This window comes from Hydra viridissima, unplaced genomic scaffold (genome assembly GCF_058129835.1).
Source record: "Hydra viridissima isolate aposymbiotic clone 2 unplaced genomic scaffold, HvirCarnegie_v1 scaffold_10, whole genome shotgun sequence".
Classification (NCBI taxonomy): Eukaryota; Metazoa; Cnidaria; class Hydrozoa; order Anthoathecata; family Hydridae; genus Hydra; species Hydra viridissima.
In genome coordinates this window covers 5452010-5467518 of record NW_028324309.1, presented here as the reverse complement: position 1 = coordinate 5467518, position 15509 = coordinate 5452010, and the positions used below count along the sequence as shown (strand labels likewise).

The 15509-nt window shown below is 28.7% G+C and overlaps 1 protein-coding gene across 5 annotated transcripts; it reads left to right on the top strand.

The window, feature by feature from the left end:
- The first annotated feature begins 1593 nt into the window (after nt 1-1593).
- Nucleotides 1594-9257, top strand: LOC149882783 (uncharacterized). Of its 5 annotated transcripts, XM_090101282.1 has the most exons (6): nt 1594-1719; nt 1849-1916; nt 6543-6722; nt 6943-7260; nt 7687-8142; nt 8234-9257. In XM_090101282.1, the coding sequence occupies exons 3-6, from the start codon at nt 6674-6676 to the stop codon at nt 8299-8301; spliced, it is 891 nt and encodes a 296-aa protein (XP_089957408.1). In that variant the 5' UTR covers nt 1594-1719; nt 1849-1916; nt 6543-6673; the 3' UTR covers nt 8302-9257. The 5 variants fall into 5 exon arrangements, with proteins under 5 accessions (XP_089957408.1, XP_089957409.1, XP_089957407.1 ...); XM_090101283.1 differs by lacking the exon at nt 1849-1916 and having other exon boundaries at nt 1606-1719; XM_090101281.1 differs by lacking the exon at nt 1594-1719 and having other exon boundaries at nt 1764-1916.
- Nucleotides 9258-15509: the final 6252 nt, after the last annotated feature.

The following is a 15509-nucleotide window of genomic DNA, read 5'->3' as shown; positions in this document are numbered from 1 at the left end:
AGGAAAAATTGCACACACACCCTCCCCTGTTGAAAAAACCTAGTTACGCCCCTATTTGCTTGGTAGGTATGTAGATACGTAGACCTAACACTTAACAGGTCCTAGTATGTAGTGTATAAATCCTTACTTTTGAATTTTTGTTACGGCTAGTAATGCTTCATAACTTAAACTTATTTTGAAGAAGTAACTAAATATGATTAAATATTTTAAGATACCTAGTTGGAACTTTGGTGCGAAGGCTCCGTTCGCGAAGACTGCTGGCAAGGTACAGGGATTATGGAATTTTCAGAATAGGAGGAAAGTAATGGCAAACCAGATCAAGGAGGTCATTGACAGAAAACTACCAACTCTAAGAGTTTTAGTTTTTTAGACAGTCTACAGTCTGAGGAAAAGGCTCACATAGGAATTTTCCTACCCACTCTTATGCTTATATAGGTCAAGGAAGCAGTCTTGAAGAATGACAACAGCATTGTCGAGGGGCAGTATCTTTTCAATTACCTGCTGGAGAACCCTCACAACCCTACGAAGGCCTTCAAGAAATAGTTTGAGTATTAGTTCAGTGATAATAACTTTCTCATAGCCACAGTGCTCCACCCCCAATTCTAGCTCGGAGTTGTTGGGCAAATGAACATGTTGATGAAGGCCAACATCAAGAGGAGTAAAATCACTGGGGCAGTGATGAAAGTAAGACCTGTTGAGGAGATTGACGGGAACGAAATGATGGCAGGTGCTGAAAATTATCTCTTCAATAATATAAGAATAACGATATGATGGCCTCTCAGGGCCGCCTGGAAGAGGAGATAGAGAAAACCTTTGATGGATGGAATAGGGTCAGGGGCAACAGCAGGACCCACTTCTCATTTGACCAGTTCCCACTGCTATACAGAAGTGTTTGGTCGGAAATGTTTAAGAAATACAATACTCCTTTGCCCTCTTCTGAGGAAAAGGGGTATTGTATTTCAAAAAATCTCTACCTCCTGGATGAGAAATGGATGGCCCTGATAGAGAGGGCTGGGAATTTATTTCATAGCTTATGTATTTTTTATATAATAAAAAATTTAATTTAACTTATGCCTAGCTATCCTTGCACTGTATTTATTAAACTTTGTATGCAAGTTGTAAATCTAAATCGATTCTTTCAACTTTGAAAAACTCATCAAAATGTGTATTTTTTTCAAAATGGGTAAAAAAAAACAAAAAAAGCTTTTAAATTTTTTAAACTATCGAACTATCGGATGGGCAAATTAGGAAAGCTATCGGAATATCGGTTATCACACTCCAAAAAAAAAGCGATTCTCCAGCTCTGTATATATATATATATATATATATATATATATATATATATATATATATATATATATATATATATATATATATATATATATATATATATATATATATATATATATATTTAGTATAACATACTGCAGCCGAATAGTTTACTTAACCCTTGTTTGGTTTTTTTTTTTTTTTTTTTAGAAAACAAAGCAAAGCAAATAACAAAATCAAATATCGTGTTTCTGTTCAAATAGTATGTATTTAAACAAAAGGGGTTTTATTGTAGGAAGGATAGTATTAGAAATTTTTTTTTTCTTGTACTGTTAGTAAAAATTGAAAGTAATACTGACCAGGCTGAAATCCTTGCTGCTGGGTAGTTATTAAAATAGGAGAAGTAATATAGCCACTGGTAATACCGTTGTAGTTATATCAACTTCTCTGGTAATAAAAAAAGTTTTTGTTTTAGTTTTATTGGTAACTTGCGTTATGACAAAATCAACTTGATATATTTCTATAAGAGCTTATGAGCTTTTTTTTGGGAAAAACTCAAACACTTCAAATAACATTTAGAACTTGAAATTAATAAGCGCATATTCAACTAAAGTCTTGGACTATGTAATTATTAGGTTGAGTAAAAGGTTTGTGCGCCGTATTTTTATTATTTTTTTTTTTTTGTTTTTTTTTTTTTAATCAGTTTTCATGGCTATGCACAGTGATCGGGAATAACTTAAAATTAGGCCAAAATTAATTTTGTCAAAAATATTTATTCAAAATTGCTGAAAATTTACTCTAAGATGTAAAAAAAGTAGACAAGGAAAGAAGACTCAAAATATTTTAAAAATGGTTAAGAATGGTCAGGGGGTAGCAAATTAAAAAAAATGGTTAAGAATGGTTAAGAATAAAAAAAAATGGTTAAGAATGGTCAGGGGGCCCCCCTCCCCACCACCTTGCCCCTGAGTAATTTTAACTAATTAAATTTTAAACTAATTATCATTTTGAAAACCAAATGAAAAATTATGAAAATAATTAGTTAACATGATCTATACGTTTTATATTTCACCTAAATTGAAAAATAAGCTTAAAAATAAATCAGCATCGTCTTATTTATTATGTTCATATACATCTTCGTAATCTATTTCCTCAGTAACTAATTCATAACTTTCTTCATCTTTGTTTTCATTGTCATACTCATTGTACTCATTATCAGTTTCATTATCACTTTGGATTTCATCAATGCTATTTTTATTTGATTTTTTAACAAGTTCTAGAGCGCTCTTTGATAATTGAATTGTTTTACTTCCATCTTGAGAAATTATTATAGTTGATTTTATTAGATCACTTGTAATAAGAAGATTTCCCATTTTTTCACTCTTTCTTCTTTTTGTTCTGCTGCTTGATTGTTCCCACTCAAGGCATTTTCTTCCAGGTGTTTTCTTTTCATTTTGATACGTTATGTTATTAAAAGTTGACGCAATAAAATGTTCTTCTAATTTTTCTAGAATAACTAGATCTGATTGAAGCCAACTTGCTTCTTTAATTTCAAAGCGATCACGTTGTCGATTATGATTATAAAGTTTCTTTTTTAGGTTTTGAATAAAATTTTCCATTATTTTTAGTATACTTCTATATTGTTTAGAAGAACGCAAGTCTGTCTGATTAACTTCCAAAATGTAATCAAAAAGTAAATTTTGAAGCAATTTATTTTTATCGATTAAAACTCTGTCTTTAATAACTAAATAAAGCTGATGTTTAGTAAACTTTATATTCATTTTAAACTAAAAAGAGAGATAAATTATTTTAACTTTTGTATGCTTATATATATATATATATATATATATATATATATATATATATATATATATATATATATATATATATATATATATATATATATATATATATATATATATATATATTCTACAACATAGATAACTACATAAGCTATGTACTAGAATAAAATTAAATTAAAAAGTTTTGTTCAGACGTGTCAGGAAAAACTCTCAAAACATGAAAGTTGCTAATTTTTTCTATAAAATGAACTTTTTAAAACTACATTATTTCCAAATGGGGCAAGTTGGGGCAGCTAACTTTTTTGGTTTCTTATAGAATGCTACAAACTCCTTTTTAAAAAAAGAATTGGCTTCGTGAAGGAAGTCTAAGGTAAAAAGTCCTAGCACCATAAAAACAGTTTAAAATCGTTAAAAAAGCATTTTTTAAATGGATTTTTTACAACTTGTATAAGTACATATTTAAATTTTTTTTATAAATTAAAATAGAATTATCTGTTATCTTTGCATGTTATAAAAACTAAAATGAAAAACTTTGTATATAGGGAGAAAATTAAGTTTTAATAATGATAAAATTTTAATGATAAAAAAAAGCTGTTTTCGATCAGTTTCAAACGTATATTAACGTTTAAATCTATTATTTCAGTATTTATTTTTTTATACCATTAGAATCATAAGAAACTGTAGAAAATAGTTTGCTAATAACATTATTGAAATTACGCTACTCAAAAAACTATATTTTGGCCAAATTTTTAGTGTTTCTGAATCACTGTGCTATGGTAAAAAATTGAATTAGATTTACTTATTCTGTTAAGACTTTTTTACTTTCAATTCTCTGTCATTCTTATCTTTTTTTTTTTGAAAAGGGTTTTATCTTTTTCAAAAGCCATAACACAATTTCAAATCATGAATCTATTCAAGGTTCAAAAATTCCAAGCCTATTCTTTAGATTGATATTCATTTTTCGACAGAAATTCGAAAACTTGGATAGACTTTTTACTCTTGTAGTCAGTTGTGCAGGAGAGAAGATGCTTAGAGCAGTCTTAGAGCTAGATGTTTTGTATTTTTTTTGTGTCGGTTCCAAAGTGCCTTGAAATTTGAATGAAGGGCTTTTATTGGTTGTTCACTAAAGAGTTCAAGAACAACTTTTTTGGCTTTAAGAAATTTCCGAACATGATGAAATGCAGCATGTGCTTAAGAAGTTACAATGATAAGAAGAGTTGCTTTTTTTTTGAAGTTATCAATCTTCGCTTTGTAATCAATATCCTAAGTATTCCCAAATCAAGATATAAAAACATCTTTAAAAAAAGAAAAAGTTTGAATGAAGCCAAATGCTGGGCTGATGTTTTCTTGCTTTTTGCTCCAAACGATATAATCCTCTCAGAAGTTTCAGGCAATCATTGCCATTAAAGTGGCCTCAATGAATGGGCTGATTTGGGATATACAAAGGGCTGGCCATTCCTTTGCAACTGAACAAAGGTCAAAGAGGTTTTTGAGAAGATGGCTTAGCACACTAATATGTAAATGTAGCTTAATGTTCTTGAGGATTGGATTTTGAGGCAATCAATTTTTTCATCCATCAAAAAATTAATAAAACTAACCTTTAGAAATGATCCTCTTTCATTGATTCCCAATTTGACAACAACTGTATCACCAAGGTTTTTTGATGCTTACACATTATCACTTAGCTCAGTGATGGTTTAGTAATGCACCACGTGCCTGATCTGATCTCTTTCAGAAGACTATTATTACTGACAACCAAGTGTTCCGTTAGCTTTTTTTTTTTTTTTTTTTTTAATTTAGATTTTTGATTTAATTTAGAGTGGAGCCGATCTTTCACAAACTTACAATGGTACTTTAGGTATTGTCTATAAACTGGTGTTTTGTTGATAACTTGCCAATAAGTCTTACAACTAGTTGAATACTTTGATGAAGTTTGTGTATAAAGTTCAGAATTTTTAAAAGCATAACTCAAGATATCAACCAATCATTGTTTTCGAATGCCAGAATTTTTAAAAGTATAACTCAAGATATAGTCCAATGATTGTTGGATGAGAAACTGTAATTATTTGATCTTTTTTAAATAATTAAAATTTAACTTTTTTTTTTTAAATCTTATGTAATTAACAATTTGTTAATCTTAGGCAACAATGAAATAATCATAATCTGTAAATTAGAAATCTAAATGGCTTCCGTAAAATAAATTAGAAATCTAAATGGCTTCCGTAAAATAAATTAGAAATCTAAATGGTTTTCATATAAAATATTGTAACGCGATTTAGTATTTTATTGACATTGTAAGAGATTTTTTTTTTTTTTAAAAAAAAAAAAACAAATTTATATTGATATTAAAAACTTATAAAGATATTAGTAATTAGAAATGTAAATGAGAAAAATTGATATTAGAAAAACGTAATGTCTTTCTCTCGAGTATGAGATGTGTCTTTCTCGCGAGTATGAGATGTGTTTCTATCTTTTACACTTTTTTATCTTTAAAGAAAAAAAAAAAGAAAAAACCAGAACATAAAATCATAACATGGCATCAGAAACATCAATGGCGGTATCTGTACCAGATTTAGATGACCTCCAAAAAACAAATGCGCATTACAATTTAAAATGTACTTTTGACGAGTTACTGGTTTACCAAGAACTAATGAAGGGGTCTATTGAAAACTACAACTTTGTTGGAGACTTTATTCTCCCATCAGATGAAATTCAAGGTGATCGCTCATATATATACCCTTCCGTTGAAGATAATAAGCATCTTGCTTGGTATGTAGTATGCAATATCAAAGGGGAAAAAGAAGGGAAGTTGTCAGGTAAAAAAATTGCAATTAAAGACAACACAGCTGTTGCAAATATTCCTATGATGAATGGTTCCAAAGTCTTAGAAGGGTACATTCCAGAGTATGATGCCACTATTGTTCAGAGAATACTTAACGAAGGGGGGCTAATCGTCGGAAAAACAACGTGTGAAGATTTATGCTTTAGCGGAGCTAGCTTTATGACAACATACGGACCTGTCAGAAACCCAAACAACACTGAATATTCAGCCGGCGGATCAAGTTCTGGCAGCGGAGTTGTTGTTGCAACTGGAGAAGTTGATATGGCTACGGGTAATGATGCATGATTGCAGTTAAAGAGTTTTTTCAAAATCAAAGTAGTAAATTTCACTTGAGCATATTTTTTGGATAAATTTCTTTGCAGTGTAAAACTCCACGTTTGCGATAAACACAGACAAATTGCTAAACTTCAAGCACCTTAAAAAAACCAAAGTCTTCAAGAATTTTTTCTGACGTTTTAAATTTATATTTGTAATTAGTGATTGCAATTATAAATTAAAAATAAAAAAGGGAGAAAGTAACTGGTAAATTTATAAAAAAAGAAGTAGTAATTGTAGCAATAAGTAAATGCATGTTTGTAAAATAATCTGATTTTGTACTTCCACAGCTTTTATTTGTTTCACAACTGTTTTAGGTGGTGATCAAGGTGGGTCTATTCGAATACCAGCAAGTTGCTGCGGAATTGTTGGTTTAAAACCAACTCACGGTTTAATTCCATACACTGGAGCGATTCCCATCGTTCCTTTCCTTGACCATGTAGGACCTATGACAAAAAATGTTGCTGACTGTGCTCTTTTTTTAGAAGTTTTGGCAGGTATGTGTTAACATCCAAAAATGTATTGCATTAAAAAATACATTAATAAATATTTCTTTATAAAAATTCCCCGCATGATGTATGATAATCAAATATATATATATATATATATATATATATATATATATATATATATATATATATATATATATATATATATATATATATATATATAATATATAGCTTATACTTGTAGCTTAATATGATATTTTATTGATAGGATATGGTAGTGGGATCGATTATCGTCAAAATCCGTTTGCCCCAGTTTATGAATACTCTAAGCTCATTTATCCATTGGTAATTTCTGACAAGAAAATCAATGTTGCTATCCTTCAAGAAGGAGTCGATCTCTGCGATGAAGATGTAAAGCAACAATTCTATCAATCAGTGGATTGGTTGAAACAAAGTGAGCTTTTGAGTATAAAAAGTGTAAGTTTGCCACTACACAAAGACGCCCATCGATTTTTAACACCGTTATTTTTTGACGGTGTATTTGGATCAATGATAGAAGGATGTGGTTATGGAACTGGATTCGCAGGTTTATTGTTTTTTTCCTTTAAACGTTTTCTCATTCATAAAAATAAATTTTTCTCAATTATAAAAAAGTAAACAGTGATTATAATATTTTGGTCCACAACATTTATTTACAAATGTTGTTTTTTATTTTTTTCTGCGTATAACACAGCAGCTTTTTAGAATCGATCCTAAACTGAATTAGTTGAAATATTTCAAAAATACAGAACTTGGATTATTCCTCGACAATTTTAGGAGTTTAAGAACTTCTAACTAAGAAGTTACGATTACTAATTCTAAATTTAGGAAGTTTGAAAAAAGTCCAGCAAAAATCATAAAAGTCATGCTGAGAATAAAAATTCTTTTTTTTTGGTTTTTAGTTATTTTTAATCATTATATCGCTTATTGAAACCAAACTTATTTTCGATTAAGCAGTGAACTTTTATGATAGGTCAACAATCTGATTCGCTCGTTAAACAGATGAAAGAAGGGTACGATAAATACTTGTCTGAGACATCATACAATATTAAGTCAATTGTTCTGTTATCCAATTATATCAAAGAAAAATACGGCCCATACTACTACGCTAAAGCTTCTAGTTCAATTGTCCACATGCAAAAGCTTTATAACTCTCTACTTCAAGAGAACGACATAATCATCATGCCAACACTTACAAACTTGCCGTGTAAGCTTCCGCAGGAGGGTGCACCGATGAAAGAAGTTATGATTAAGAGTGTTGACATGATAAAAAATACATCTATCTTTGATGGGACGGGACATCCAGCACTATCACTAAACTGCGGTTTTGTTGGTGATTTACCAGTTGGGTTAATGATTGTTGGAAAACATTTTGATGAAATTGGTGTCTTGAATGCAGCTGCTATATTCGAAGATATCTTTACAAAAAGTTTAAAAAAATAAATCTCTTTTAGTACAATAAACTATTTTTTTGAAATGAACTAATTTTTTTTGTAATCTTGTTCGGTTTGTTCTTTTAGGAAATGAACACACCTTCAAAAACAAACACACCTTCAAAAACAAACAAACCTATTCTAATAAGGGGTAGGATCACCTTTGGTAGTAATTACAGATTAAATACGGTAAATGTTCAATAATATTAAGATCAGGCGATTGTGGTGGCCAGATAAGATTAGTTACTTCCTCAGAATGTTTATCATGTCATTCTGAAACTACTTTTACGATGTAATACTGCGTTGCCTTCCGGGAATAGTTCTAAGATTCTTGGATGGATTTGATCTGGTAAAATAGTCAAATAGTCATGACTATTTGATTCTGCCATGAAGGGAAACTATTGAGCCAGCTAATTTCTACGATATTGCTCCCCAGATCATAATAGATCCTCCTCCGTGTTTCACAGTAGAAAAAAGCCAATTGGGCTCATATGCTTCTTTAGGCTGCCTCCAGACGTAAACTCAACCAGTGGTCGGAAGTAGTGTAAATGACGATTCATCTGGAAATATTACATCTTTCCACTACTTCATAGACCAGTTTTGGTAATTTTTACACCACTCTAAACGTTTTTTAACGTTTGTTAATGAAAACAAAGTTTTCCGGATAGCAGCCCTTTCATAAAATCCGGCATTATGAAGCTCCCGTCGGACAGTTTTTGTAGAAATTGAATTTTTGAAATGCTCATTAAGTTCAGCAGCACAATAACGGCGGCTGTTTGGTGGTTTTGGTGACAATTCGAGTTAGAGTACGACGGTCAGAAAGCTTTTTTTTTCAATCAAGAATTGAGCTTTGATGACGAGGTTTTATCGTTCTTTTTAAATCCTTTCATTACTTTCGAGATACCTCTTGAAGTATTTAGCATCTGGGCTGTTTTGATCACGCTTATTCTTGCCATACGAGCACCGACAATTTGGCCTCTTTTGAAAATGGATAGGCTGTAATGTCCGAGCAATTTTATTTTGTTAAACCAATTTTATGTGAAAAAAATATATATTATTTAGAAATATAGACAAGGTACATTAGAAATAAATGATAAAAGTAAAAATAAAACGATCATTGACGGCTTTACAGACACTTGAATATCAGGTTGCTATTATTAAGGGTGGTTCCATTATTTTGCCCAACCCCGGTATATGTAAATCAATAATGATAGTCATTAAAAAAAAGTTTTAGTAAAAAAATGCAATAATTAAAATAAATACAGTTATTGCTATAATTGTAACAGTGAATTTACGAAAGATTTAATAAAGCGTAGAAATTTCTTTGAAGCTTTCAGAACATTTTGCAAAATTATTTCATAATTGACAAAAATCGGCACCGATTGTAATTTGATTGTTGTTGGTAACTAATAACTATCGAATGGAATTTTAATAGCAAACTTTGATTGGTTTCTGATTTTGATTTTTAATGTCGATTCTGAAAAAAAAGTTTAAACGATTAAACGTGGTTTAAGCTTTTAATTATATAAATGAGTAATCTCTGATAGTTTTTAACCAATAACTATAAGCGATTAATTGGTCTCTCTTGTTACTGACTTTAATCGGTTATCAGATTACAAAAGAAAAAAAAAATGCAACCGATTATATACGATTTATCATTGATCGTTTCTAACCGCAAACAACTTGATCACAATTGATTCTACTCGCTACTGATCTTATTCAAGCTATTTGAAGTCTCTTATGAAATCAAAAATTCCTGGATTATAGTTAATTGAGTACCCGAAATCAACATCTAAATGAAGTATATCTTGCAATTCACAAGTTTTTCGTTGTTTATTTTATAAAACATTCGTTTTTCATAAAAATGGTGATCCAAAGCATTCCTCAAAACCTTTTAGGAATTATGTGAGCTAGAAAACTAAAAAATGGTTTAAAGAGTGATTTGGCTGTGTGAAATGAAGTAGACAAAAATGATAAAAGCTAAAGAGTGAAAAAGATATGTATAAAAAAAAATAAATGTGGGTGGTATAAAGTAGGAACATGTTAGCTCGAGTTTGAAACTTGATAAATTTGAAAAACTCGAGTAAACTTGAACTATTTGATTATCAAATATTTGAACTGTTTGAACTCGCAAAAATTCGATGAAAAAATTTAATTGGTTTTTAAAAACTCGATTAACTTGACTCAAGTTTATGTTATTATTGGATATTTGTTTTAAAATCAAGTTTATCGAGATTTTCGAGTTGTTTAATTTTATTGATTTTTTATGTTCTCTTGTTAAAAATTTTCGTTTTCCTACTTTTAATTCTTAATTAATCTTACAAGAAAAATTAAATTCACAGCTTTAGTTTATTTCCAAACAATTAGCTGCCAAAGTTTGCTAGTGTGATAAAGGCCTTAAAGTGAGAAACTATCGATAAAAAATACAAACACAGTTTTAGAGCTGTTCAAGTTTAAATTTAATATTTGATAAATTTCATCACGTAATTTTTGAGTTTTGTCAAACTTGTGTTATGTATATATATATATATATATATATATATATATATATATATATATATATATATATATATATATATATATATATATATATATATAATATATATATATATATATATATATGTACATATATATATATATATATATATATATATATATATATATATATATGTATATATATATATTATATATATATATATATATATATATATATATATATACATATATGTATATATATATGTATATATATACATACATATATTTATATATATATATATATATTTATATATATATATATTTATATATGTATGTATGTATATGTATATGTATATATTTAATGTAGTGGTGTACAGCATTCTACAAAATTTCAACAATTTCATTTTCAGTAACTGTTTAAAGATAATAATATTAATTCGTTAATTTTAATCACACTACTATTATTTTGTCCACAACTGTATATATATATATATATATATATATATATATATATATATATATATATATATATATATATATATATATATATATATATGGCAACTGGGAAATTTTATCAAAACTCATGTTAAAAAGCGATCTTGCTACTATTGTACTACTACTACCCAATTTAAAAATATTCGAACGCACTATTGCAGCAAAGCTGATAATAGCGATTTCGACAAAGTGGAAGTCGTCGTATAAAGACTGGAATATACCTTTATTCACGGTGATGGGGCCTTTGTGCACCGTGAATCTACTCTTAATAAATAATGAAAGACAAGATGTGGAATATCTTGAAAGATAGTGGGACATCATATCCAAAAAAAGTTGATTGCTCAGACTAGTAAATACAGTGTTAAATCTAAGGGGAGTTTTTTCGATGAAAAAATATGTATAGACATCAGTATTTAAATCTTGTTTGATCGCCGAAAAAAAACCTTTTTCTAGATAGTAAGTCGATAAATTTCAATTTTCCTAAAAATTTTTGAAACGCACCTCCCAAAAAATACTTAATAGCATTTTACCTTGTTTATAAGGCTGCTCATAAAGCTCCTATACATATGTGGTATACATACGTATCGCTGTTTTACTATACGTGTGTTTTCGTTACAAAAAAAAATTGTAAATACATATTTTTATTTAAGTGACTTATGGTTTATGATTTTAATCATTTATCTGTTAAATAATTATTTGACTGTAAATAATTATTTGACTGTAATTTATTATTTGACAGTAAATAATTATTTGACTGATTGATTAAATAAAAATAAAAGCTTGTTTTATCAGTTCCACTATACAATTTGATTTATAACTATTTTAACAATTATCTGAAATATTATACATCGAAGTTTGTTAAGAAATCTGTTATTTGTAATTCTAACGTTATTAATTAATTGCTAATTAGGGCTAATTTAAACTTATGAATATTTCATGACGCAGAAAAAAAAATTATGAATATTTCATAACTATGAATAAAAAGAAAAGAAAAATAAAAACGTCAATTTTGCAACAAAAAAACAACAACAAGTATTTGTATAAAGTAAAAATCTAAAACCAAATGTGTTTGAGGACGCATTGTAAACATGCAAACATTATAAACGTTCATAATAAACTTTTAAAGACGTGTTTTTTAAAATTCAACAAAAGTTTGATAACTCATTAAAAGTTATTATAGCCTTATAACACCTTTACAAATTTTAGACGCGTAAAAAAAAATGTGTGGTAAACGGAAAATAAAATCAACTTAACGACAATCTGAAATGTTAAACTGCTCTTGTAAATAGCTCACTTAAATCTGGTTTTAAGAAATATATACATATTTACGACATACTTCAAATATTTCGTCTCGTTTTTTCTTTTCTTCTCACAAATCCTGAAGCTTTTTAATTATTCAAATAAAAAACGTTTTGGTTTTTGTTTTGTTATATAACGAGGATCAAACAGCGCGTGATAATATTCGTAAACTATTTATGTGCAAGATTTAAATACTCTGTTGGATTGCAAGTAGACTCGCATTAACTGCATAAAAATGTCTGACGGTAAAACTGAACTCTATTACCGACCCAAAAGTTACCTGGAAATGAAGATAAGCACAGAAGGTTACAAAAAGGAAACAAACAAATCGCATATTTTAATTTCTGCACTGCCACTACCAGGGAGAGCGTTAAGTATGGAAAATTTAAGAGCTGGTACTAGCGAAACTGAATTCAAACAAAAAAGTGAATCTTGCTTATGTTTGTGTAAAGAAGCCGTTGCTGGTGTACGTGAAATCTAGAAATTTAACAACAAAAAGACATTTTCATAAGCTTTAAATCTAATTTGAGTTTTAAAAAATCACTTCGACAAAAGATAATACATCGATAAACCTTTTCTCATCAAAGCATTAGTTCATGAATAACGGTTTTTTTATGTAGGCTGTTAATAAAGGCGTTTAAAATACAGCTAAAAAACCTTATTTTTATCACTTAAAATAAACAACGGTCCTGATTATTGGAACTCTTTTGTTATTAAATGGAAAAATAAAAATATAAATGAGTTTGAACTTTTTTCAGCATAATCCAAACTTTATCTACGCTATGGTTGGCTCAGCAACTTATCTATATTTTCACAGATTAGAGCTGTTAAATTTTTCTGTAGCCATTATTACATTTGCTCACAGAGCTGAACCCATAGATTTATTTCATGTCACATAGGCCGAGAAGACGATGATCCAGATAAATGGGTTTAGACGGAATTAAATATTCAAGCAGGTTGTACAGTCCCTGATCAAATTAGAAGTCCGAGTTGCTATTTTTTTTATTATTTGCTATTCTAGTTATAAAACTTGTTTTATATATATATGTATATATATATATATATGTATATATATATATATATATATATATATATATATATATATATATATATACAGAAATTTTATATTTTTGTAAAATACAATTACTTTCTAACAAAGTAATAATAATAATAAGAAGAAGAAGAATATGTTTATTAAAAGAAATCCTCAATATTTTGTTGATTCTCCCTTATTTTTTTATCACCACACGAAGACGACGCCAAATAACTTTTTCAAATCACTTGGTTCTTATTTAAGACCTCCATGGAAATTTCTCTTTTTTTATAACTCCCATACATTTTATATGGAGTTTATATCTGAGGAGTTCTCTGGCAAATCCAATTGTGGAATTTTTTGAGAAGCTAATAACTTTTTAATAGATTTTGCAGTGTGGCATGAGGCTCCATCTTGCATATTTATTTTTTTCTGCTTATTGGGAAACCATTTCTTCAATTGAAGTAAAAGATAAGTTTTAAGACTTTTTTGTACTGGTCCTTTCCAATCATCAACCGTGAAACTAGCATTTTTATTTACTATTACTTTGGGCATAAGTTAATTTTTGCGTTTTTGCTTGCCTTCTCTTTCTAATGCCCAATCCATACAAACTTCGTAGAACTGTGATTATTGCTACATTTAGTCCCACCTCGTTTAACTTGCTGGTAATTGCAGAACATGTAGCAAATTTATTTTCATTTCCTATTTTTGCTGGCATTCTCTCGTTCCTGGGTTTAATTTTCTTTTTTCGACCGCATTTGTCTTGTCTCCAAACACATAATGGGAGGCCATTTTTAAATTTATCTTGGATTCGCTCAATAGTGCGTCTTTATATATCACCTTTAATTAATATTTCACTTATTGAGTGATGCTTATTGGTCAAAAGATATTGAATAACTGTTTGTTTTTTTTTCAAAACTGATGTCTTCTTTTTCTCATTTTGTAATTTAGAACTTTTATACTTTCCCTTCCTAAAAATTATTATAAAAATGAGTAACAAAATGTTGCAATCCGATTGGCACCTAGAACATTAAACCATCAAAACTCTACAAAATTGATAACGTGGAACAAAATTTACAAGGTGGGGTGGTAAATTCTCTCCAACTTGGAAGATACTATTAATTGAAACATGGTTTTGAGCAGAAAATTACTTATCATAACTATATATAAATCTCTTATTTCAAAGCAAATAAAACGCTGAAGCGATTTTGCGCTGCATCAAAAAATCAAAAGCACGCATCCTGGAAAATGAGAGCGACTTAAATTTCATGATTTGAATTCTGTAAAAGTGTGATTTTACATTGAGCATTCATCGTGTTCATTAATTATATTTTTTTCTTTCCGAATTAAAAAAGTGTTTCAAAATAAAAACGTATAACAACTCATAAATATAACAAGCTTTAAATAATTTTTAAATAATTAAGTTTTAAATAAGTTTTAAATAATTTTTTTGTAACTCTTGTATACCTTGGTTAATCCGGATATCTTGATTTATACTGTAATAATATTTATATTGTGTTATTATAAATTTAAGCTTAATTCTTTGAAAATATAAAACGAGAAGTAGCTCGAACTTTTCACATTTCTCCAAGAGACTGGAGACTAAAGAGACTGGAACTAAACAGGAATTTAAAAAAAAACAAAAAAAAACAGACGTATTAAAATTTTTGTTTGTTTAAAAAGTTTAAATTACCATGAAATAAAAACTAAAGAAGATTTTGAAATAACTTTTTTTTTAAGGAAAATTTGTAAGGTACCATACTAAAACATACAATTATAGCTTTAACTATCGTCGAACACAGTAATAACGTGCTTTTTTGCAAGCTACGTGCTTTTTTGCAAGCTCTGAATATCTTTTGGATTGGTTTAACAAGATTGCAAATTTAGGAGTTGAATCAACTAACACATCTACATTAAAAAAGCATTTTTATGTAGATGTGTTAGTTGATTCAACTTGTATAGATATTACAAAAATCTACTTAATTAAATTTAGAAAAACCAATACTTTAAATAGGCATTTTAGTCACGTGACTTTTCCTATGTCGCTAGTTCAACATAAAC

Bases quoted from the DNA above. Each gene is read 5' to 3' on its own strand.
- LOC149882783 (XM_090101279.1), top strand. From the start codon at position 5,602: ATGGCATCAGAAACATCAATGGCGGTATCTGTACCAGATTTAGATGAC. The intron at 6,182-6,542 runs GTAATGATGCAT...CAACTGTTTTAG, and splicing joins AGAAGTTGATATGGCTACGG to GTGGTGATCAAGGTGGGTCT. The intron at 7,261-7,686 runs GTTTATTGTTTT...CTTTTATGATAG, and splicing joins TTATGGAACTGGATTCGCAG to GTCAACAATCTGATTCGCTC.